This window comes from Numenius arquata, chromosome 1 (genome assembly GCF_964106895.1).
Source record: "Numenius arquata chromosome 1, bNumArq3.hap1.1, whole genome shotgun sequence".
NCBI classification, from domain to species: Eukaryota; Metazoa; Chordata; class Aves; order Charadriiformes; family Scolopacidae; genus Numenius; species Numenius arquata.
In genome coordinates, this window is record NC_133576.1 from 72,664,857 (window position 1) to 72,691,219 (window position 26,363).

Below are 26,363 nucleotides of genomic sequence, written 5' to 3' on the forward strand. Positions count from 1 at the left end.
GGCCATGCTCCTTTTAATGCACCCCAGGAGACCACTGGCCTTTGTGGCCACCAGGGCACACTGCTGTCTCATGGTCAACTTTTTGTCCACCAGGACTCCAAGGTCTCTGTCTACAGGTCAGCCCCAATCACAGAAGGGCAATTAATCATGGAAGGGATTGCTTTGGCTGCACAGAGGCAGATCAAGATCTTCCAAATCTATAATGGCAGTAGCTGCTTTTGCCTGAATCTGTAAAAGTTCAGTCAGTCAAGGAAGAGGTGAAAACAAAGTGAAACTTCTTCACCAAAGTTAAAACTCATTAGTTGTTAAGAACACCTGTTTATCTCCGTTAACAGCCTGCACTTGCTTAATTCAGCCTTTTCATCTGACCACCTGTCAGTCACTCAGATGAACCCTCTTGTTTACCACTGAAGAATCTTTTTCCTTCACTCAGCCATTCACATCCTGGGGTTTATATATCTAGGAATGAATGACAGAAACATAATTAAAAGACTTTTTTTTTATTAAAAATCAACATATTTATACATTTGTACATTCCACATACTGCTGTATATGTTCACCAACATAACCATTAAGTCAGAAAGCATTAACAGTACAGATTTCCATCTGAACAAATTTACTGCAGGGGAACTTCAGTTTTGTAATCAATCAGACATTACAGAATGTCATTAACTTCTTTTCTTCTTCTCCCTTTAAAAGTAGCAGCACATTTAATTATCAGTGTTCACAAGGCATAAGCCCCAAAGTGTTGTACAGCAAGAGAAAAATTAATTAGTAAATACAGGCAATAGGAGGAGAGCTCACAACGAAAAACATATTAGTTGCTGCCTGTTATAAACAGCAGGATGTTAATAAAACACTTAGAGCTATGCTGAATAGAGACTGCAGCAAAATGGGAAAGGAAATAAAATAAAAAGTTACTTCTTGATACAACTGTCTAAAATAAAATATTGTTTAATGGCATTTGGGATAGGACTCCTGCAAAGAACAGACGTCATTATAAAGATTCAGTAGTCAGGATAATGCTTGTGTGTTCAAACATGTAATAAGGGTCTCGGAAAACACATACCTACTCCATCCCTACCACCACCTTTCCACAGTTGACGTTATTAGGGTTTCATGTGGTTGATGTAATAAAGTGACATTTTATTGAACAAAGAACAGATGTGCTCAGGAGTCCACCCCAGAACTCAAGATTTACATCCCTGTCAGTTCAGTGCCAGAAGAGTGACATTAATCAGGTAACAAAGGCTGGAAAGTTTCTGGAGTTCTCATTGTAGCCTGGACTCCTGTGCGCTCCTGAGCCACCATGGAACGGGCTCTCCAAGGAAGTCAGTTCCCAGGTGCCTGTGGTGTGCCTTGTGCTCTGTGCAGCAAAACCCAACGGCTTATTTTCTCCAGGCTTTGAGATCAGTATCCTTGTAACATTACCAATGTGATAACTTACCCCTTTAAAGCACAGAATGCGGTTAGATCTTCATTTCTTTCTTATAAACGTACAGCCATTCATCTTATTTCAAGTAGATTCTGGGTATTTTTTCCTCGTTAGTATTTTTCTTCTCTTTTTTGACTTAGGGGAAAAACTGCGTATGATGATATATACACACCATAGGTAATTTTTATGTGAGGAGGCATGGGGATATGAAAAAGTAGAAAAGGGTTTAACAAATGCTTTTTTATGTAGCAGTGACTGCAACGCAGAGCTGCAATATTTCTGTAATTAGAAACTACATCTTAGCAAACATGCCTCAATGTCTGCAAAAGTATCTGTGAGAGAGACTAATCTCATTTATTATGTTCTGAATCGCAGACACAGTCGTGTTAAAGAAAAACAAAATCTGCACAACTCTTGGTTTTCACACGTACAAGGTTGGAGGAGACTCACTAGAAAAAAAATAAGTGATAGAGATGACTTACAAACATAAATAATTTAGCAAGAGTTAAATCAAGGAGAAATATTCTGACGGAATCTCCTCTCCTGGAGGGCAGGTCTAAGACACCGCATTCCCTAACTGGAGAGAAAAAGACTGCACCAAGCTTGAACTCCCCAAACCCACCATATTTCCAAACTAGAACGACGGTCAAAGAAATATTCCACTTCCCTGCCTCTCCTCCTTTACCTATCCAGTCAGCAATTAATAACCAGATCACCGTTCATTCCCTCCTTGCGTATCAGAACTCAGCACAGCAACAATGCTGTGCCCCAGGATGTCAGGAACACAAAACAAGAACGAGCAAACTGACCAAAGTGCCAAAATAAAAGGAGGAATAAACTCAGGGTCCTCCCATGTGAAGTTCTCTTACCCCAGGGGTGTTGTAGTTGTCTGACCTATGGGAATTGCAATGCAGACCCTTTCATAAATTCCCTGGTGATAGAGTACAGAATACCACGCACCACTCTGACGCAGGCTGCCGTCTCCTCTGGTCGAGTACTATTGCGATTGCTGAAGGACCGTAGGCACACTGGAAGAGCATCCTCCACCCGCCACCTCCCTGCTGAGCTCTTGCTCTACCTCTGCCTCACATTGAGTTTTTTTTGCTTTTTCTTTTTGTTGTCATGAAATTTCCACATCAATTCATCCAAATGAGTTCTAGTATAAAATTTAACAAAGAAACAGGTAATAACGTATGAATCAAATGTCAGTATTTTTCCAGTCCACATTTCAGGGGCAGCTAAAAGAATTAGATCCCCCAACTTTAATATTAATCACCCTTTTGGTCATCTATGATTGCAAATATGGTACCTTGCATTACTTCAATTTCTGTGTTTGTTCTGTATGTACAGTTATACATTTGGCTGCATTTTAGCCAAAGCACAAATCTGAAATATATCAAATATTAGTGAAGAATTGCTTAATCTTTTACAGCCATACCTTTTCATGGCACTAACAACTAAGAACTTTCTTGTGGTCTGGAATGATATGATCTCTATTCCACTGCAACACTAGTTGACAAGACTAAGTTCATCACTACCTAGCGGCCAGAATTAGTCTTAATCATGGAAAGCGGTATTTGTTTTAGTACCTCCTTATTAGATAGGAACAAGGCATACTGAGGATGCTTGCAGCAAAAGAAAGTATTTCTTATGAATCCCGTGCTACTGTACACAAAAAGGCTCATCAGATCTTTGTATAATCACTTCCTCTCTATCAGCAAGTATTTTGAGGATAGGGGACTACAAATTTGTCTACGTCATCATCACCAGTTGTACACAGAATGTCTAAAAACTGGGAATACAAGATGCAGAAGAATCACTCATGCCTGAATAAAGTCAGAAATGCCCGGATTTGTCTATTTTGAAGGTGTCTTTCACGAAATGTGGCTCACATGTCTTAGTAGAAAGGGCTACAAAATTCCTTACTTGGGTTTTATTTATTTTTTAAAAAAACCCAACCCAACAGCTGTACTTTTCTAATTTCAAACTCAGAAAAAGATCCAAAGGTCTTTTACTTCAAAGACAAAGAAATAGATTCCCTCCCACCACCCCCCCCGCCACGTAGTCTGCTTGCCCCTTCCTGGAGGCAGCACTATGCTTCCAAGGCCATTTCATAACCCAGCCTTTCTGTAACAGAAGACCTGGGCAGAGACTGCATCTGGAAGACACCGCACAGATACCCCATTTTTGCTGAAAGTCTCCACTCTGATTTGGAAACGCTCAAAGCAGTTGTACTAACTCAATTGCATGCCGGGCAGTAAGCTTGGTATTTATTAGAGCTTTACAGAATTAAAAGAAATGCTTTGACTTTGAAATACTTTTATTTAAAGTCGTCATTTTTGAACATCTCTTGTGGGAAGCTGCTTCTTTTAAACTGATTGCTTCAAAATGGTTAAATAGCAATGTGAATACTTATCAGGGCAGTTAAATAAAGGGGTTTTGTCGTTATTTGAAAAACCTTACTTTTTTACAGAACGTTTTGTAGAATATAACAAATCCAGTACCCCTGTAGTGCTCCTTTGCAGATTTCTACCCAATTATACCTTCTTTCCGTGATTTTGACTGCACAAAGTCACCCACAAGTACTTAAACCTATTCTTGTGGAGTTCCAATCCGCCTAAGTTATGTTATAGCAAACATTTAGCACATAGCCTGTACATTTATGTATCAGCTACATCTTTATCCTCCAAAGAAACTCTAGAATGATATAAGATCAATTTATTCAATTGTATGTACAGTATATTTGCATATTAATAAATAAATCAATCAATATTAATGTTAAGGTCTCTTCCCCCATATAAAAGTGACTACAGACTGACCAGACAATCTGACTTTTTTGTTTTTCTTCTGAGAACAGGTGTGTGACTATCAGTTTCCACTCAGTTGGTTACAATAACTGTAGGAGTAGAAACCTAACAGACCAGTGCTTACATTTAAATTCTATATAGGAGAGGAAGGGGGTGGTGGTGAAGTACTAAAAAGTGCATCAAAAGCCAACAATTTGTAGAGCAAAAATCAAGTTCATAATGAGATCCTGGGGAAGAGAATCCAGCCCAAAAGAGGACGTGCTGCAGCAAACATTATAATCAACACACATTTTTTGTCTTGATAGTAAGCTGCACGATGACAGTCCTGTCACGTAATGTTCCAAGAATTCCAACTCCAGTAGATGCCATGTCCACCTCTACAAATTTATCAACACCACATTCAGTGCAAAGTGACTTTTCTTAAAATAACTGTTTGCCTTGCCTCCATAACGTTCATCCTTACTGTGAAGAAAAGGCTCATTTTCTTTAATTGTTTATTACTATATACACAGGAGCCTATATTTGCACCTCTCCGTTTCTGGTAGTGATTTTTCTTTTCTATATACATTCATTAGAAAACAAAAAGATAAGTGGCGATATTTCATATTTACTGGAAGTCTTCCCATTAACCCAAAGACTACCTCTTCATCTTAATTTATACCTAAAGTAGCTGCACTTTGTTCTTTTTTCCAGCCCACTTTCAATGGGGGTATAAGTCACAGGAACCTGTGGGACCAGAACATATTTCAAGTCTGATTGCTGGAGCTGGAAGAGTGATGAGTCATATTTGAATTCAGATGTCTGTTTGCAGCACAGTGCGTGTGGACCATACCCCCATTTGGGTATCTTACAAATACAGGCTCGCAGAAAGGATTTTGGCACACCTGACAGACCTTTTTGTCCGAAAGAAGAATTGGGGTTCCTTTTTGTTTAACCTAAAGAGAGGGAAAAGAAATCCAAATGTGAATCTAGCAAGAAAGGAAGGGAAATTACAAGGCATATAATTGATGGCTGATGGTTGGACTAGATGATCTGAAAGGTCCCTTCCAACCTAGGCAATTCTATGATTCTATGTACTAATTTCAACTGTACCAAATGGACAAACCTGGTCAATGACAGAGGCAGTCGGAGAAGACAGCATTCATTTCAGACACAGTCATACTCATTTATTTTCATGCCTCCTCTTAAGTACTGCTTTTCCTTTATTATTTTTTCCTTTGTTCGTTTAATAACGAAAAGCACTCACACATTTAATGTAACTAAAAACTCTATGCAGCTTCCTAAACAAGGTCACAGGACAACTCCACCGCAAACTGAACACTGATGCATTTTTATTTCAGACAGATTCTGGTGGATATACCATTGTTAGAACTAAACGGATTTAAGAATCTGCTGGGAGCTTTAAGCAACGCAGCTCTACCTAGGAGTAGAAGAAAGCTTCACAAGTGAATTTACCACTAACAAAAGCTGCTAACAAGCTTCAATTAATATTAAGTGCTGGGTAAACTTTTTTGCAAATATGGACAGGTCTCAATCCTAGTGAAAAAATGCTAACACATTTTTTTTTTTTTTTAAAGTTTCTGCAAGAATTTCGCTAATCTGTAAATCCTAGATTTAAAAAAACAACCAACAACTAACCAACCTACCTTCTCATATTTGTAGATTAAGTTTTCAGCTTGGGCTAACCCAAGTGCAGCCTGAGTCATTCTTCTTGTGTGAATGCTTTGCCTCACTGCTCCAGCCAGGAACGGGGAGAGGAGCTGCACTGACCAGCTGTCAGGTACCAGCTGCAAAACTAGAGCCGCATCAAATTCAGTAGCGTGGTTATTCAAGAGATCCACAGCAGCCATGACCAGTGCACAATCTGGAGTGCCTGGATTTAGATACACTGACAGCAGCATATGGAAAAGCCTCCGCCTGTACTGCATGTCTCTCTTCTCAGAGTTCCACATACAGTATTCTTCAGCAGCACGGAAGTCCTTTAGCTCATGGACAAGGATATGCAGAGCCTTCTCATGTTCTTCTAGTTTTCCATATAAAATTGCACTTTCCATGTGAAGGTCTGTGCCCTGGATTTTGTCTGTTAAATGAGAAATAATGCAATATTTGCTCAGTAGAGAAGACAACTACTCGCTCTCCCAGAGCCAGTGCAAACAAGGCCAAAGAAGTCAACCCTGCTACGTTTGCAGAGGTGCTGGCAGCTAGAAAGAGGACAGATGTTTGTAAGTGCAAGAATGCCTAGATGTATGGAAACACATCTCTAACAAAAGTGCACCACAAAATAAAGGAAAAAGAAATTACTAAATAACAGGTGGTAAAACCAGTGTCACTGACATCTTAAGTTCTAGCATGTCAGTCTTGCACATTTCTGTGCACACTGCTACCATGTATGAGAAACCGTAAAATGAAGCTGCGTTTTTCACCCTGCTTCTCCCACTACAGAAAATTACAGAATAGTTTAAAGTCCATAAAAGGCAACAAAGATCAAATAGTACTTCCTTTTAAGAAAGGGACACTACAAACCCTTAATCCAGTCTGACAGTTTAAAGTGTCAGTGGCAGGCAGAGGAAATGGCAAGTTCATTTGGCATTTCAAGATAAAGTAGGAAATCCTCTACGGATGGTAAAGGTGTTAAAGATTTGGCACAGACTTCTGTAAAAGGTTTGTGCCAAAAAAAAAAAAAAATACAATGTTTTTCCTCCCCAACATATTTTGGTTATCAAGGAGGAACACACTAGCATGCACTGGTCTCACCTTCACGTAAGCTAAGAATTGTCACGTAAGAAATCCTTTGTTTTGGAGTATACTGATTTCAAGCAAATAATCCATCTTGTAACTCTTGCTCTTAAAAATTTGGTTAAAAATTAGAAGGTGAAAAAAAGCAAGACTTTTAATGACTGTTGCGCATTATCTGTCATATAATATTTTGCTGACTGGAAAGGCAAGAGGACATTAAACATTGGTAAATTATTTTAGTTACTACTCAGCTATTTTTATTTCCACATCCACTAGATTTTTCCACTGAATTTCAGAAAAACATTTCACATATTTCAATACAATAACAAGTCATTTCCCTTTCATCCACTGCAAGGTACATTAAAAAATAGCCATTATAAGCCTTGGCCAAGGAAAAAATTTAGCTCAACTGCTGATAGCCTTGTACCAACAGTAAAATGTATGTTGCACTTTTCACCCCAAAAGACGCTTATATTTTTGCTTAGCATTAACCCCAGCTTTCAGGGTTAGAGCACGTTATGGACAACAAACAAGCCCTTGGTACTCAGATTCCTCAAAGCTTCACTTCAGTTCACTGAAAAACAGACTGCTTAACAAAAACTTGTAACTCTTCCATTTGTAAAAGACTGTCACAAGTTGCATGCTCATCATTAAAAAGAAACTGACTATAAATTAAGGAGATAATTGTATGAAGATTTTTTTTCTAGCTAGTTACGGTATTCTGTCTTTGCTGCAGTAGGAAACACACCACTGTACCTTACGAGCAAAGACAACACTAACAGATATGCTTTCTAAATTAATTTGCATCTGTTAGAAATACAGATGGTAAGCCGATTAACCAAATACACCTAGAAACCTCAGATCTTTTAGTTTTCTACCCTTATGAGGAGGGTTTTTTTGTTGTTTCCTGCTGGAACTGACATATAGCATTTATAGTAGACAACATGCATCTTACCCAAAATAAAGTGAATTCTGTAAAGATCAGATTTCTGAAGAAGACTGCGTAGTTTAAACAGCAGATCAGTTGTTTCTGTACACTTATCTGTGGTCACACATTTTAGCTGAAGTATTGCCTCCAAGTACAAGACAGCTAGATGAGTATGGTACTTTTCTTTCTACAGATGAAAAGAACAGTATTAGCTCAGTTTACAAAGACAACCCCTTCTCCCCACCAATAACAGTGATGAATATTTATGTTAATTACATAGAAATGTGTTTAAATTCATTTATCTAATTCAATTTAATCAGAAAGTCTTTTGTTCATGCAGACAGACAACTTATTCAGACCAGCTTCACAAGATGTACTATACCTATTGTATGGGATTCTGTTTCATTAATACAGATATTTCCAAAATGTAGATATAAAACATCTTATTCCTAAACCCCTCTTTACCTTAAATAAACAAGATCTATAAATAGCTTTTCTTGTGCAAAAATCATTTGAAAGTTCACCTAATGAAAGTCAATGCAGTAAAGCAGATCTCTTTCCTTTGAATACAAGTATGACCTCCACTGTGTCTTCTCCTTTTCTTTCCCTTGTAAAATGAGTAAATTTGATCTAATTCATTCTTCTTCATACTCAGCTATGTTCTTTGACCTTTTCTATTTCTGCAATAAAATTTGAGAAAGCCACCACAGATAGACAGACACTCTGAAGGCACAGTGCTTTTTGTGTTATCCACTACCCAATATTCATTAAAACAAGTCGACGATTTGGCTGTTTGAAACATTCCTACTAAAGCATTTACAATTAATCTAGTACTTTCTAAAGAGCAAATTAATTTATAGCCCAGTCTTTACTAGCAGGTAGGGTAGATTTAAATATAAAATTCTTTTTGTTACAAATATTCTATAAAGCGCTATGCTTAACTAAAAAAGTTTGTTTGAAAATATCAATGATATCAGCAACTAGAATATTCATCCGTTATGGTGTTACACACCTTGATGTATTTGCAATAGCGACAGGGGGAAACCATTGATCTAGCATGTGTATTTGAAGAATGTAAATTAGTGAACTGGTCATCAGATCTACTGAGTTCTTTCAATGCTCATTTCTTTGCAGGTTAAATTAACTTCTCCTGTGCTTAAAATATCTCTCATCCAAATACCATAATGTTTAGCTGCTTCTGTATTGCGCTTGAAAACCCAAGGGTGGAATACACTGTCATTTATGACTTGTGAACATCTAGAGTGGTTTGGAATTCTACAGCGAGAGGTGCACGGTTTAATTCTATCATTAATTGCTCAAATCTCTCTAGAAGGACAGAATAAGACAAACCTACTTGTAAAACACTGAATTAGCAATTTTAGTATATTGTTGCCATGGTGCAATAGGATTAGCACTTGCTCAACCATTTTTCTGTGATCTTACCAGACAGAGATTTGAGCCTCACCGGTGAAACAGAAAAGTATGCAATAATCAGGTGTTAAAAAAATCAACTCTGAGGGGAGTTAAGCAACTGTCTTGCCATCACAAGAGTTGAAAAGTTAAAAATAATGCAGATATCCACTCCATCTTCTGCTTTAATCTTAAAACCACCCCTTTGCTACTCTGAGTACATCTGAAAGCCTTTATATTATGCTTATTTATTCTAGACTGACTTTTTTCCCAGAGTTGTGCATCATAGTCTGCATTCTGAATCCTACGCCTATTTTTAGTATTCTTATAGGACTCACCTCTATTTTTCTTTCCAACACTAGATGTTCTAGATATTTAACACGTGCTTTAGGATATTTGTTAAGGCAACTGATGATATTATCTGGATTAATGTTGTTTTTCTCCTGTTCTTCTAAAGGCCTTTTGGTGAATATCTGCACGCCAACCTAGAAAGAGTTAATTGCATTTAGGAACCCCGTGGTAACCATTTTATTATCTTATTTTAAATTCTTATTTAATAGCACTATCACATTAGTTAGTACAGTATTCAGGAAGATAAACACCACAAAACCCTGCTCAACACCACCAAGATTACACTACTTAGTGCTTATTGTGATCTTGCTCACTGTCTTCATTACCTCAATTTGTAGTTTATACATTGTCCAGCCTATAAACTGGGCACAACCTCCACAAAAAGATCTGAGTAACAGCAGAACAAGAGACTTCAGCCCTTTGCAGCAAGAAAGTATAAGTTAGAGACCAGACTCTTTACAGCCTTGTCACTCTGTGTATCATCACATTTAAGAGACTTCTATAATAACCAAAACAAAAGCCTAGAAATCTGTCATTGCATTAAGTAACTAAGCTTTAAATTAGCACAAATTAGGCAGTGACAAATTCCAACAGCACAGACTGTCTTATACAGCATAAAACATCCCATTTCACGGCACACCACACTAATGGATGTTACAAAATTATTTTTTAATTCTGGTGGATTAAGTTAATTCTCACAGTAATGAGGTTTTGTCTTGAATTAAGGCTATTTATTCCACATCCTAATGTACACAGATATCACCCACCCATGGGATCTTTTTAAAAAAGAAATAGCAGCAACTGTTAACCTGTTTGGTGATTATTTTTTTTAAGATCTGAAAATTATTTTGTTTAATATGAAGAAAAACAGAAGACATGCTTTATCTTTCATTGTACAGAATGACCTAAACTTTGTTTTCAGAAGAAAAAGAGGCAATTATCACTGGCACTTGTTAACAGCGAGACTTAAAAGAACTGAGAAACCTGGAAGTTTTCTTCTGTTGATCACAAGTTAAAACAGTTAACTAACTGCAAAAAAAAAACCCACAATGGTCCAATTAGCTATCAAGATGGAACAATGCCAATGAACACCCAAACACCACTGCAGGAAAATACTTCATATAGATTATGTTCTTGGAAAAGTACACCAATCACAAACCTCTTCATTTTTTTGTAAAACCCATTCAGAGTATTTCCACACTAGATCTTGGTCTGAGCAGAATGTGAGGAAGTCTACTATATATTCATAGAGATCTGAACGTGTAGAATCTTGAATGTCTCCATCAACTATTTTCACCCATAACTGCAACAAAAACACACAAAGATTAAAGTGCTTAAAACATGTACCAGCTCTTCCAATTCAAAATTTATGTAAGCTACTACAACACTTAGTCATTGATACTTGTGGAATTAGAAAGAGCTCCTAGAAACACCAATTCCAAGGAATCTCACTGGTCACTAAATTCATGCCTCCTCTCCACCATAGGCTTTTCTTGCACCTGCCATAATACTAATTCAGTCAACTAATTCAGACTCTGTAGCATGTGGGTTCTCGCATTCTGAGAGTGCCTGGCCAAATCCTTCAGGAGGAGGTACACTAATCACAAAGAAAGCTTTTGATAAAAGTCCTTTTCTGCAATGCATGGTGTAATTTTCATGTGTTCTGTGTATGCAAGATTAAAAGCAAATTATTTATATAACTTAGAAGAAAACCTGATTTTTTTTTTACTGCTCTTTCTTTTTGACTGAAGAACTTTAAATTCCTTATGAGATTATTTTTCTATGAATTATAATTGGAATTAAAAGATGTCATATCTAGCAGACCAGTTTAGCAATAAATCTTGTTCCTTGAAACAAAGAAAACATGTCTTGCACATGACAAAGGTATGTACTGGTTTTGTTGTCCTTACTGGCTTTCTGCTTGGGAAATTACTTTTTACATCACTGACTTGAATGCATTTGACAGTGTTACTGTGATAAACATACTCAAAAAGCCACACAGTAAGGCAAGCTACTTGAGGTATTGGATATAGTCTGAGACATACATGCTATTTATTGATCAAGAACACATTAATTTCTCTAGATGAAGCTTTGCAGACAGGAATAACAAAATTATTTAGTCTACAGACCACTGCTAGTCTTAGCGACATCAGAAGGGGGGTCCCCAAAGGAATTACTAATCCAACTGAAACCCACAGATCTTGCAGAATGTGTTCACTGTCCATCATCAAGTAAGGAAACAAACTCTCAGTTGCTGTCAGTGTCTGCTATGAGATTACAATACTGCTTTGCTGTATGTATACAGACTAATTAGCACAGGATATGTTCCTGAAGTCCCTCAAACACCTTTTTAAGTGATCTCTTGATTATTTTAGCACTTCTGTCCATCTTTTAAGAGTACAAACATACGTTCTGGCATGCACAGTTTTGATTAAAAAATAGCATACAAGCATCTAAATAGCTCTCATCTTCACTAAGCTCTTCAGGTTTTTCACATCTAGCATATTATTTTATTCAAAGAAGTCTTATCATAAGTTTTCCCTATATATACACGTCACTACTTTTTAATCAGATAAATTAGCACCTCAGATATTTATCTCAGAGGTAAACTGGTATTTTGGAATGGTTTGCAGATGACACTAAAAGCTTTATTCTAACCTGAAGTGCTGCAGCATCCTGACCATTGTAGTGATACAGGAGACCCAGAGCAAAATACCTGTATAGAAAGAGAAAATAATATTAAAATTGCTGGATCTTTCCTACTAATTTCATTATGGTTTGATTAGCAGAGAATATAACAAATAATTGCTTACAGTGACATGTACATGGCCTTATCTACACTTGAACAAGTGTCTGTAGGCTCTTTTTCAGAATCAGGGGAGAGACGTTCTATGTTTCGTGTCTCTAAGGCAGTTTCTAGTTACTAGATCCAACTTAAACAAAGTATGTGTCACATTAGAGATGATTCCCATGCCGTTCTTTGCATTTTATATACAGACTTAACACACAGCTCCAAATAATAAATATTCCTCCAATAATTAATCAGGTGTCATTAAATCAAATTTTTATGATGCTTTTTTTATGATTTTCAATTTTTTATGATGCTTACTTAAAACTCTGTTTTACTATCAGAAACATTTTTTTCTTTACTGCAGCATGAAATCAAGTCAGGCAAGGAAGAGCTCTGTACAATGCCATTACAGAGGGGGTTTTGTGTACTCTAATAAAAATACAGCCTGAACAAACAACTATAATTTTAAAGCCACTTAAGTGGCTTTAAAGTTAATAGCTTCTTCCTAATAGTGCATGCTTTAAGGCACCTTTTGATTCTGTCCAAGTACCACTACTATGTCCACTCAACTCTCACATTGTCACAAGGGCAACTAAATCACTTCTTCCCGCCCCGCCGCCCCCCCCCCCCAAAAAAAAAAAAATATGTGCCAATCCTTTTTTTTTATGTTGGACACAGAAACTTTCAGGGAGAGTTCTGTATTTACCGGCGTAAGGCAGAATGCATTTCCTTTACCTCAGACTGTCAATTAATACTTTTCACCAACATTTTAAAATGCTGATAACTCAGGCCAAGTTGTCTTTGTCAAAAACACAGAAACTACAAGGATTTGAACACATTTCTCTAGAAGCCAACAGCATTTAAGATAATGTTCCCTCTGATCTCACAGGTGCAATACACAAAAAATCCACTCACTTTTTGTGTTTTTCCAGCCAGGCAGCACTATCTGTTAAAAGACAAAAGTTCTCTGAAACTAGCAGATCCAGCAGGCTTTCGTGATTTGCCTCTGCATAGAGCTTGAGCAAAGCTGTGTCAATATCTTCCTTGTAGCCATTTGCAACCTCGGTGCTGCGGACTTCATTCAAGTAACTCATGAGGAATCGTTTGCATTTTGTCATCTTCTCCTGGTCCCCTTGGGTCAGCTGGTTTAAGTCCGCATATTCATGCAGAGGGGGATGAGACCGTATAAATGAAGAGGAAGTAGGCAACAGGAAGGGGTAGAGAGAGATCAGCTCCCGGACATCAAGCTGGCCGCTTCTGCAATTACAGTGTCAAACTAGATGAAGCAAAAAGAAAGAAAAAGTATACATAGGCACAAAAAAATAACATACTGGGAATGTGTGCTCACATATGCTTAGAGTCAGGACACTAACAGGTTGTCAGTTTCTGGAAGTTACTGCCTTCTATGCTGGAAAAAATATATTCAGAATAAATTTGGATTGTTTTGGTTTTGTTTGCTATTTCTATCCAAACTTGTTTATCATACTTTTTCCTCCTCTAGATATTGAAAGCTCTGAGAATTGGGAAACTGGCCAGCCCTTCACTTTTGACATCCCACAGCTGTTCTGTGGCATATGTAAAAACCAGCTGAATAGCCTCAGTGCAGTTCCTAGGGTTGTCCTAGACTTCATCCATACCTTATGGGAGCTAATCTTCTAATGGAGGCAAAAAAAAAAAAAAGGGGAGAGTGAACCCTTTCAGGCAAGCCACTCAGACTGTGCAGGTGTAATACTGTACAGAAATGGCAACTTCCTATAAAAACTAAAGCTTTGGATGATGAAAATGCTTTCCCCAACTCTGAAATGCACCAAATTCCTCCTTTGCTCACTTCTTAAGGAGGTTCTGAAAACAAATTGTGGATGCTGATTATGCATGCATCTAATCGATAAGTAGTAGTCTATTGTACAGACATAGGTCTTGGGTGTACATCTATATCAGATACTAGGGAGTGGCTTTTCCACTTTGTATGTGAAGGGGGTCTATACTTTATCCAGGAGCAAGTCGTAACATCAACAAGCTACACAAAAATTTTTTCTTTCAGCCTAGATTGAAGAAATTCCTCAAGCATTTGAAGAATGCATGTTGTGACAGAAGAACAAGATGAGAAGTTTTTTCCACACATGACAAACAACTCTCCAATTTTCACAGCTAGAATCACTCCTCCTCCCAGGCCTTGTTTTAGAAGAACAGCAAGAAATCAGGATTTATATTTCATTTCACTATCACAGTAATTATTCAGCGTTCATCTTTAAAGATGAACATTCCTGAAATACAGGAGATACTGTTGCCAAAAAAAAATAATAAAAATGAACAGACTGTTCTCTAAAAGAAACCCTGGTTAGTTACTATTTTGTTGCAAATAAAACTTTTAAAAAATAGTTCTTCTCTACCCAATTATCAGCAACCTCAAAAAGACTTTCCCTTCACAAACTTGACCAGAAAGAATTCCAAAAAGAAACAAGTTATAAACATGGAAGTAGAAAAAGCAGCAGATTTCTGCAGGCAATAAATTGTGAAAGATGCTCACAAGGAGACTCATCCCTTCCCTGCTGTTGTAAAGTAACTACAGCAGTGGGGCATGCCTTGAGTTGTCCACTTCTTGCCAGAGATACAGTGCCAAAACCATCCATGAACTAGTAGGAAGCATCACCACGGCAGCACCTATTTACAACTTTTAAAAAAAGTAAATACTGTCCTTTGGCTACAAAAAAATCTATACCAGAAGAATGAAATTCTGGGAGACAGCAGCAACAGCAAATTTAAAAGCAGCAAGTATTCTGTTCCAGAACCTAGTGTCAGCAAAGCGTGGGAACACCACCACGAAAAATAAGAGTACCCATAAATGAGAAAAATCTGAACATGGGAAGCTTTCCTGTGAGAAGAGGTTTGAATAGCAAGTTTTTCCGATTTGCACACAGAGCTCCTACTGCCTAAGAAACACCTCTACACTACAAAGGGCAGCCTCTAACCAAGAGTAAAGTGTTCATACCTACTTTCAGATTTCTGCATTTGAAATTTCCTTTTAATCCCCCTTTCTTTTCAGACTTGATATTTGGTTTTGAAATTCTTGGCTCTACATTATGATGGAACTCATAAGCAGATGAGGATTTTTTTTTTTAAGAGGTAGAATAAGCAAGAACTAGCAAGTGGTGTGACCTGTTGGGCTTTCCATATGAACTCATTACAATAATCTAACCGCAGCTTCAGCTAGTCCAACTACTCATGAAATTTTAAAACTTGAGGACCACCAGATAAAATACATTACATGAGATGTATTACACTAGAAATGTTATTTAAAGATTTTTTTTCTCCTCCAAGGTTCTTCATTGATTTGTTTTAGAACAAAAGCTAACCCATAACTTGAATAACATCAATAGCATACTCAAAATTAGTGCAGAAGCAAGGAGTCAATAGATCTGCAGAAATTCAAGTATAAAGATTGGTTCCCTTGCTGGCTGTGCAAGGAGATGGCTTAAGCTGAGATGGAGACCGTGATGATTGATGAAGAAGTTAAAAATGCTATATTTAATGTGTCACTTATAAGAAGTTTTAGAACAATTTCCAACTTCTTCAATAGTTTCTACATCCTTTCATCTTACCATCCAGCTTTTCCTAGATGAGGAAGTAGTCAGCTACTTCAACTCTGGATTTCATAGATTTTTGTCCTTAATGACCATCTGTTTCCAAAAGAAGAATCAAAACTATCTTCCAACTCAGGCTAACCCAAACCCTAGGCTGTGAATCACCAGTGGTTCTCTCAGGTCTGATTCAAAGTCACATTGTACAGTTTTGCTCTCCCCAATGCAATGGTAACCAGCAATCAAGCAGCTTCCTTAAAAGCACAGCATAATCCAGAACAAATTACTTCAGAAGAATACCAAATACTAAACAAAGAATGGTTAACATTTGTCTCAAGGCTTATGGCTCCTGGGATCTGTGGATGCCTTTTGGCTTTGGCTCTTTCCAAAAAGAGCAACAAAGTTTAGAAAAGTTTTAGTGTCTGGCACGTCAAGTTTGGAAGAAACATCTGATCAGTGAAAGAACATAATCCAACACACTGGAGAGAAATAGTTTCGCTGTGACAGCTACCAACAGCTCAGCAGGACATCCAGAACTCACCAAATGGCCTGCTAAACATCACTGGTCTAACAGCGTGCAAGCTTCCAATGATAGCAATATGAAATAGCGAAAATATAATATATAAATCATAACTATATAACAGAATCACAACTCTGCTAGTGCTTACAACAGAGTTTGTCAGACCACAGCAGCCTCACTGTGATAGCTCACTCGGCTTAAGGTGAAAGGATGCAGCTGAAGAAAGTTCTCCTCTCTTTGTTGAACCATTTGATTTTCAATAAAGCTACCACTTCCTTCCTTTTTGTCAATCTTCTTCAGTATTCAGAAGTATCAGCAAAACCAAGAGGAACTTAGCAGGAAACTATTCCTCTTAGAAGTTTCAGTATTTAAGAAATATGAAATTAAGCATAAGATGTAACTGTATCCTGACAAGATTATCCAAGAACGATTACTGACACAAGAAAAAAACACCTTTAATCCAATATAATAATTTCCCCTACCTAGCCTGTAACTGACAGATATTTTCCGAGGAGTGAGACAATCTCAACTTCATATTTGACCAGAAGTAGGCCCACGTGACACCAAGTTCTTGGAGGTACTGCTGCCACTGTTTCACTGTTAAATCTATCTTCTCTCAGATAGGTACTAAGATGCCCTTTGGCATTTTAAGATGGAAGTTATTTCTGACTAACACTAGCTTGAAACACCTGCAGAGCAACACATGGGGATGGGAGGACGTGTTCGCATAGATTGCCGTTATCTTTCCCAGTTTTCCTCTGAGCATCAGTAAGTCTAAAATGACCAAGATTGTTTGAGTGTATATCAGGACATAACCAGATATTACTCGGACTGGATGTGCTCACTGGGGTTGAAAAGTTAGGGAACTTGGATTCCATAATGAGTTTTTTTTTTTTTTCTTCACAGTCACCAAAATACTCTGAGTAACTTATGTACGGCTTGCCAGGCAAAAAGCACAGAAAGCTCATCTTTTCTTTCTCCCCCCGCCGGACTTCAGCAATTCATGTACAGTTGTTCTGCTCTGGAGTTGCAGCTTATAGAGGAAGAGAATACTCTGGGATGTTGACTCAGCTCCAAATTCATGCCTGGACAGCATGTTTTCTTGTGAACCATGTTTCTTTCTATAGAGGAGCTCCCACAATCCTGTTCATTAAAGCTCATTTGTGAGATGGACTGTTAGTTGGATGGAGGCTGCATAACTGATCTTGGCTCCTTCCACAAGGTGCTGGAGCTCCCTGCAGGATACATTTTCCCCCTTTCACTGCTTTTAAAAGATGCTGGGGCCACTACCAGCAAGGCGGGGCTCCCAGATTAGCCTCCACAGGGAATTATTTCCAGTCAGGGTGGGAAAAAAGCAATATAAAAAAAAAGTTGAAGTGTCAGCTGTAATCAAGACAGCTGCAGAGCTATACAAATCTGGACACCTAACCACACCTAGATAATGAAGAAACTTCATAGCCCGCATAACCTCAACAAGCTATTTTACCAAAAAAGCTATTTTATACTGAAAGAAAAACAACCCAAAACATTGGAAGCCACGTAGAAGGGCTTTGTGGGAATGTTGCAAAGGATTCCTAACTATGTACAGCTTGTACTTCTACTTCAGATACACTAGAATGAATTGCTGCTGTTTTGTGTTTGTAAGATTACAGGGAGGAGGAAGATTGCAAGTTGCTCACTATCGTCAAAAATTACAAGGTGATATAGAAAGTGATTGTGGCCAAAACAAATTGCCACTAAATGCTGCTCAGGCCTTTCCTGTCATACCCTAATCTTCACTCAGCGTATACTGCCCATTCAAGCTCAGTGTTTCCCACTATTCTGGAGAGCAGGAGGCAAAATAGCGAAGTCCCTCATCAGTAGTAACATTCTCAAAAGCTTTACTTTCCTTGATGCATTTCCATAAAACGAAGGACAACTTTTTTTCCTATAGTGTAGACACTTACAATATACAGCAAATTGTCTAACCTTAACCCTATTGCATAGAATCTAAACCAATTTAAAGTGAATTTCAGCAGATAACATGGAGAGTTATTTTATGTGGTCAGCATGGATTACACTAACTCTAAACAGTGTCCCATCACATAATGAGGCATGGCTAGCAGAAATGAAATTATCAGGTAAAATAAAGATAACGAGCAGCATTTTTTGAACGGAAGTGAAGTATCAAGGTCAATTTGTAAACAAGTGACTGCTGAAACAGCTAATCAGGAAGGTTAGTACACACATCAAGAACAACAAACCTGTCTTCTGGAAAAGGCCTCACAGAGCAAGTGTTAAAACAAATTCACTATCAGCACCCTCAAAAAAAAATTAGTTCAATTGTGTAAATAATATTTAAGTTGAAACTAACTTTTAAATTGTAACTATTTGTTTAAAGTTGTTTTCTTTTTTTTTTTTCCTTAAAAATAAAAAGGAACCACTAGGCAATGCTCATGCTGCAAATCACAGCACAGGCTCAATTATAAAGCCTTGACCTTTATAAACAAAGTAAAAAAAAAAAAAATCTCCACACATACAACACTCAGATTACAGGATTACAGCCGTAATGCTACTGTGTATTAGCATACCAAAAAAACAGTTGCACCAACTCTTCAGTTATGAAGTTGTTTCAATGTTACTCTGTTTTCACCCCCAACAAAATCATTTTATCACAGTGAACTCAACATCTGTATCAAAAAACATCAAGCAACTAAGTCTTTAAAACCAAGAACCCTAAATCCTTATTTAAAGAAGATAAATAAATTTGTCACACAATTACCTGAAGAGTTCTTTTGCTTCAAGGAACTGAAGCTGTGCAAATTGTATAAAACCTGCTTGCTGCAGGATTCGTTTGTACATTACCTATAAAAGAGAAGGGGAGGAAAAGATTTACTATATTTGTAAGGAGTTAATTTACATAGTGCTAGCCACTACTGCAATAACTACCTGCTGAAAACACTGAACACATGATTTTCAACCAGACCTGTCAAATTACATGCAAGATAAAGCCTTGATCCTCTACAATTGTATGTACCTGAATATACTGAATCTGATGCCCAGATTCAGTTTCTTACACAAAAGTGTGTAAACACAACACTGTTCACAAGTACTTAATAAAAGCAAAGTCAACAAATAGCAAGTTTAAGTTTTCTTATTCAAATTGTGACTGACATCAGTCTGACTTGCCTCAAGTTTTTGCCCATGGTATTTGCAAACGTAAAAGCGAACGGTCATCTTTGAAGTTCCCCATGATTCAGCAGGCACAAAAAAAGGTTTAAACTCAAGGGTGGTCCCACTTGACCACATACAGCCAACTTTCTCCCTGTCTCACCTTACTTCTGCAGCAACCTTGCTGGTGATTCTCATAGTCTCATCCCCAGCTGATGACTATGTTTCTGGCTTTCTGCCAGTTTGGTTTTGGGTTTTTTTTGTTTTTATAAAAATACTTCTAAAGCAGTTCAACTTATCCAAAATGAGTACATTATGCAATGTACATAAAAATATAGAAATATAGTTAAGAATAGGAGCACAAGTAAACCATACGAAAAGCTATGTGTTATGAAGTTTTACTGTTAAGGTCATACCTAGACAGAAAAAAGTTTACAAGAAGTTCACAGGAAAAAGAACACAAAACTACTTGAAATGCTACGTATTTATTTAACCTGAATGGTCAATTAGTTACCACTAGATTAAATGAAAACCTTGTGCCCAGAATATTTCCAATGGCAGAGAATTACTGAAAGCAAGGAACCTAAACCATGCTCTGCAAAGCATCCACCATTTGTGAAAACACTGGCATTTTGCAAATACCCTGAGCTACATCCACATGCTCTCAGTTTTTCCCCTTCAACTTTCTCATGAATATACAGCTTTCTAATATTTAACAGTGTACATGAATACTGTTAACTAATAACAGACTCCCGTTTTCAATGAAAATACCCAGATTCTGCAATACATTAGAAATGTATTCCAGGCAGGAGGCCTGACACTCTTCAGAAATTCAAGTAGGGTAGACTGGTATTCTGGTTGGTGATTTTTCACCTTGATTAAAGACTGTGGATTTACCAAGAGAAAAGCTTGGCTTAAGTCCATTCAGTCTGTGCATGTTTTACTAATGGATTATCTTAAAGAAATACTTAATCTTGATCATTAGCAAGCCATTAAAACTTACTGATTTGTAGGGTTGTGGGACTTTTCTTGCCTCCCCAGTGTGGGGGAGAGAAGGGGAAATGCTGTCTGACATCTTTACAGACAAATGCAACAAAAAATAAATGAACGATACTTCATGACATCTTTATATTTACGTTACTATGCTTTACAACCAAATGTACTAATTCAAAATACAGTTATCTAAAGCTAAAAGGGAATTTAAGTACAGTAATAAAGCAAAACTACCTTAGGTGATTAATTCACAAAATATTCAAAATATTTTGAATTTACAATTGTGTTATTACATCAATAAGTGGTAATCTAGGAACTGATAAACAAATGCAAAGCTTCAAAATCTGGCCTCAGACTTTGCAGGGAGGGTTGAAGTACAAACATTTCTCACCCTGCTAACTAGTATCAAAAGTACGCTGTTTGTTTTTTTCTTTGCGTTGGGTTTGTTTGTTTTTTTTTAAGTCTGTTTTCAATCTTTGCAATGGAGTGACCGCTAATATTTATATATGTAGTGAATTAGGATATTGAAATTTTGTTTGAATTGATCTGAGACACTGAAAATACAGCTAGTCTGTACAGCTGTAATTGTACAGCTTAGTCTGTACAGCAATCTTTTCAACTAAAAGTTGAAAAGAGCTCATTGATAGTGTAAGCATAGGCCTAAGTGTAAGTATAGGTCCAAGGAATCAGTTTTACATTTGAACTGATTAAGTGGTATTCTCATTCATTTAAATGTTGACATATCTTCACTTGTCCCTTAAAAGCCACACAACAAAAAAAGCTGTAATGTCTACAGGCAGATCTTTTCCCAACTTTTTAAAGATGCAGTGATGGGATAGGGAGCATGCAGGTTGATAGTTAGCTGAAAAGATAAACACTAGATATTAAGATGTCCTGTGGTAAGGATTATGGAAGCAACAGACCAGACTCTCTGTGGAAAAATCAATATTCTCTTTTTCTCACAGGGTTTTAAAAACAGGCTAGACCTATATGCCAACCACATACAGTTAACTTTTGACAGAAAAAACATCTTGAGTTCTTCCAGACCCATTTGCCAGAATACCACAATAGACTTCTTTTTAAAAGGTACTAAGTTACACCCCGTCAAAACTCAATGCATTGTGTATTCCCCTACCATTTTTGGAGAAACACTATAGGCCTTGAAGTTCTTTAGGCAAATTCTAGATTGTTGACTGAATTCACATCAAAAAAAAAAAGATACAAAAACATGAAATAAGATTTGTATCAATTTGTATCTGAAAAAGTGTTAGAAAACAGAAAGATGACCACTGAAGCTGCGATAGTGAAGCCGTAATTCTCCCAATTGCTAGAAAAATCCTTTCTAAAATGGTCAGAATTACCAACTAGATTGCCAAAAAGATTTTTTCTAGAAAGCCACTTCAGCTTTTGGTCAGGTTTGGGTGCAGTTAATATGTGTTTTGAAACTAAAGAGAAACGAGGGAAAAAAAAAAAAAAAAAAGAAAAGAGATACCTATGCAAGGTGTGTGTCAATCTAACCAAGGTCTTCACTACCATCAACCATGATTTCTGCAAACTTCAGCTGTCCTGAAAAATTAATAAGTAGTATTCAGTCATTTCATGGTAGCATGGTAGAAAGGCCTTTGTATTCTTCTACCAAAAATTATATGCCAGCAAAGCCATCTCCTTGCAACATTTTTGCTTAGTGTTTTTTACCTAACAGTAATTCTTGATGCTCAAAGACAAAGGAATTTTCATCTAATATGGCAGAGATAAATGTGCAGTCTACAGTGACCACGGGTTAAATAACAGGTTAGAGCTACTAATGCATGACCTGCTTCTTTCCAATCACTAAATATCGGTTGTATTAACACTTATGAGTACAGGACTTTACTGTTTGAATCACACTATCGCTCTGCATTACCAGCATATATATATATTTACGCTGGTATAATACTGCTGATGTAAAAGAGAAAGAGCATGCACCTGTGTATTGCATGCAATGACAATGTATTGAACTGTAGGAAAAAAGACCAACATGTCATCAAGAACTGTCCTACAATGCCATGACTGAGTTCATGTCACATGTAAAATGGCAACACCCATGGCAAGCTGCAGAAATTAAAACAGCATGTAGAAAAGGGGGCACTGCACTACATGTATCATACAATTACTATCACTCTTCTATATGGATAAATTATAGTGGCTGGATCAAGTGCCTTAATGCCAAACCAATGGCATTCCTGTCCCTGCTCATATAAAATGGCAAAATAAAGCCTTGAAAGTGTCAGCTGTGGAGGAATGGCTGAGTGAAAAAGGGCATGACTTGATTACAATGAGCAACCCAGTCTTTGATAGGGATGAAAGCCTGGAGGAGGCTGTGAACTGTCCTTGAGAAACAGAAGTATGAAGAAGTAGCTACATGATAAGTAAGTGATAAGCGGTAATGCCTCCAGGAGATAGAGAAACATCTGCTGCGCGTGGACAAGAGGTCCGCACTAATTGTGTGAGCGCTCTAGGTGCGTGAACAGAGACTGTAAGCCAATCGTATAATTGTTGCTAGCGCGTGCTCTGCTTGTCTGTCTTTATATACTCTGTGTGAACTTGAATAAAGTGAGAACGACCATACTCATATTGAGACTCATCGTTACTCCGGGTCCGTCTCCCACTCCGACATCTGGTAGCAGAGGATGCACAGAGATCCATAGCTCAGCAGGACTGAGTTCTCCGAGTCTGCGGTAAGCAGCTAGAGGAGGGGAGTGGGAAACCACGGCTGGGAGAAGTGCTGCTCGGGCGCAAAGTCGGGAGCAGACAACGGTGCGAGGTGGCCTCTCGCCTCCCAGGCGCAGTGATGCAAGTAGAAGCTGCGGCCACGCTACTCGCTGGAATCCTCTCTAAGAGAGGGAGTGAAATACCGGCGAAACTGTTGATAAGTTCCATGCTACTCGCTGGAATCCTCTCTAAGAGAGATAATGAAGTACCGGCGAAACTGTTGATAAAGTTAATTAAATTAGGACAGCGATGGGGTCATTTTTCTGACACACCTATGCTGTTTTCTGTTTTGGAATGGCGAGATTTTGGAGGGACAATGTGGCAAAAAACAATCGAGGGGGATGAAAAAGAGGAGAAAGAGATAAAAGCCGTCCGTGGGTTGTGGCATACTGTGCTAGAGACTTTAAAAGCGATGAAAGCGGAGCGGGAAGTAGCCTGTGCAGCTGCTCAAATGTTAGGTCCAGGAGCGGCCGCCTTAAAACCTGAAAGTAAGCCTGGACCTATTGCGCGGTTCTTCGGGCTGCCCGCGGTAAAGGGAATGACCGGGACTGTGTGTAAAACTGTTGCTGAAATTCGAGCTAATGAGGACTCTGACCCTCCTGAGAAAAGTAAAGACTTGCCGCTGAACCCCTTGCAAAACTCGGGAAAAGCGGAAGTGACCGATGCGAAACCAGAACAGAAAAGTAATGCAAATGCGGAAGCGTCTCCTCAGAAAACTCCGATAGGGGAGGGGCCTGAAACGTCTACTGATCTCATCGATTTGGGAGGAGCAGCGTGTCGCCCTCCGCCCACAGCACCGCCTCCAGCAACTCCGCCTGCCTTGTATCCACCGCTACCCCCCTCCAGTGATTCGTCTGGTCCGCCAACTCCACCCCCGGACAAGAGTCGTAAACTGTCCACAGACAAACTGCTACAGACAGTTTTAAGGCGGCTCGACGAGTTAGATTTACGTGTGGCGAGCAAGGATGATAACATGCCTCCATGGCTAGTGAATCCCTCAACACCTCCGAGAACTGCATGCTGGAATGGCATTATTAGAGACGCTATACTAGAAGGACAGTGGGGAACAGCCGCTAGTTTGGGCGGAACTCCACCTCTCGCGTGTCCCGTTGTACATGTAAACAATACTGGCAAATGGGAACCACATGACTGGAAAATTTTACAACAAGCTCGCACCACCATCTCAACTTATGGAGTAAAATCTGAGGCTACCCGACAAATTGTCAGCTGGATTTTTTCTGCTGATCTGATGTGTCCATATGATTGTCGTAACCTAATGAGACTGTTGCTTACTCCAACACAATATTTGTTGTGGGAATCCTCCTGGCAACAACGAGCTATGAATGAAGCATCTCGAAGACAAGGGGAGGGAGACCCCCTCCGTGGAGTCACGGCAGAGATGTTCACAGGGCACGGAAAATTTAGTGACTTGGAAGTACAATTGACGTTTCCAGCAAACCTATTACAGCGATCGGCGCAACTTGCCCTAGAGGCATTTCTCGGCCTCCCAGGTTCTACTATTCCGTCATTTGGTACCATGATGCAAGGAACTACAGAAAAATATAGTAACTTTGTTGACCGACTGTGGGAAGCAATCATGAATCACCCTGATTTAGATGACAGCGGTAAACAACAGATGTTCAAAGTATTGGCTTTTGACAATGCCAATAAGACCACCAAGCAAATTCTAGTCAGTCTACCAAAAGGAGCAGGCATTGAAGAAATGTTATTGAGAGTAGAAAGGACTGAAGCTCAAAAGCAAAGCACCACGGTCCATCACAGACTCCAAGATTCGACCACAAAAAAACCGAGCTTGCAACTCAATTGCGCACACTGACTGATGTCCAAACCCTGCTTGGAGACATTCAATGGGTGCGGAACTGTGTTGGTATCTCCAATACTGACATTGCACCCTTAACAGAATTATTGAGAAGCAATCATCCAGCCGACGGTGTTACTCTGACAGCGATGCAGCAAGCAGCACTACAACAAATTGCACAAAAACTGCAATCGACGTGGTCATCTCGACGCATTTTAATGTTGCCAGTGTCTCTGATAATATGTAATGGGAAAGATTCACCATATGCAGTCATTTGTCAATGGCAAAACAAAAAGGGGGAACTTGCTACTCTCTTCTCCTTCTTTGGTGATGCCACTGACAAATGCGAAGGGAAGGTAACAAAAGAGAATGTGTTCAATGTCTTAGAATGGGTATTCTTAAGTGTACAACCAAAAACGAGCATTCAAACGCGAACTGAAGCAGTAGGTGAATTGATACGAAAAGGAAGATCACGAATCATAGAAATCAGTGGTAAAGAACCAGAGGATATTAGCATACCTGTTAACGCTGTAGATTTAGAATGGTGGCTGCGTAATGACGCTGCCATGCAAGAAGCCTTGTTAGGCTACAGTGGGAGAGTGCATTCACAACAGCCACAAGGGAAATTATGGCAAGTTCTAAAAAGAAATCAGTGGCTAGAAAGACCCAAGGTACGGAGAGACCCATTGTCAGATGGTATCACTGTGTATACAGATGCAGGCAAACGCTTGCGGCGTGCAGCCTGTGTTTGGCAGGAAAAGGGTCAATGGTGTCAGCATATCATAGAGGGACAACCTCGAGATTCCCTTCAAACATTGGAACTAACCGCAGTAGTTTGGGCCTTGAACAATTGGCTAAGCACTCCCTTGAATGTAGTAACAGATTCATTATATGTGGCTGGAATAGTGCCACGCCTGGAAGACGCTCTACTTAGAGAGACAGCTAATCCTAGGCTGGGGATTTTATTTATTCGGTTGCGATCTATACTTGACCAAAGAACAGCTGCCTGTTGTGTTATCCATATTCGTAGTCATCAGCTAGACCTTGGATTAGGCCAGGGCAATCAACTTGCTGACAGCCTGGTTAGTCCAGTG

At 38.6% G+C, this 26,363-nt stretch overlaps 1 protein-coding gene across 1 annotated transcript in view; it reads right to left on the reverse strand.

Annotated features, from left to right (window-relative positions):
- Window positions 1-4,988: 4,988 nt before the first annotated feature.
- Window positions 4,989-26,363, reverse strand: part of TGFBRAP1 (transforming growth factor beta receptor associated protein 1) — a 35,346-nt gene continuing 13,971 nt past the window's right edge. Inside the window, exons 4-11 of the mRNA XM_074152068.1 lie at window positions 19,318-19,400; window positions 13,374-13,715; window positions 12,326-12,383; window positions 10,827-10,970; window positions 9,655-9,801; window positions 7,934-8,093; window positions 5,889-6,322; window positions 4,989-5,177 (exon numbers count right to left, since the gene is read on the reverse strand). Of these exons, the coding sequence (XP_074008169.1) occupies window positions 4,989-5,177; window positions 5,889-6,322; window positions 7,934-8,093; window positions 9,655-9,801; window positions 10,827-10,970; window positions 12,326-12,383; window positions 13,374-13,715; window positions 19,318-19,400 (1,557 nt within the window). The remainder of the gene's footprint in view (window positions 5,178-5,888; window positions 6,323-7,933; window positions 8,094-9,654; window positions 9,802-10,826; window positions 10,971-12,325; window positions 12,384-13,373; window positions 13,716-19,317; window positions 19,401-26,363) is intronic.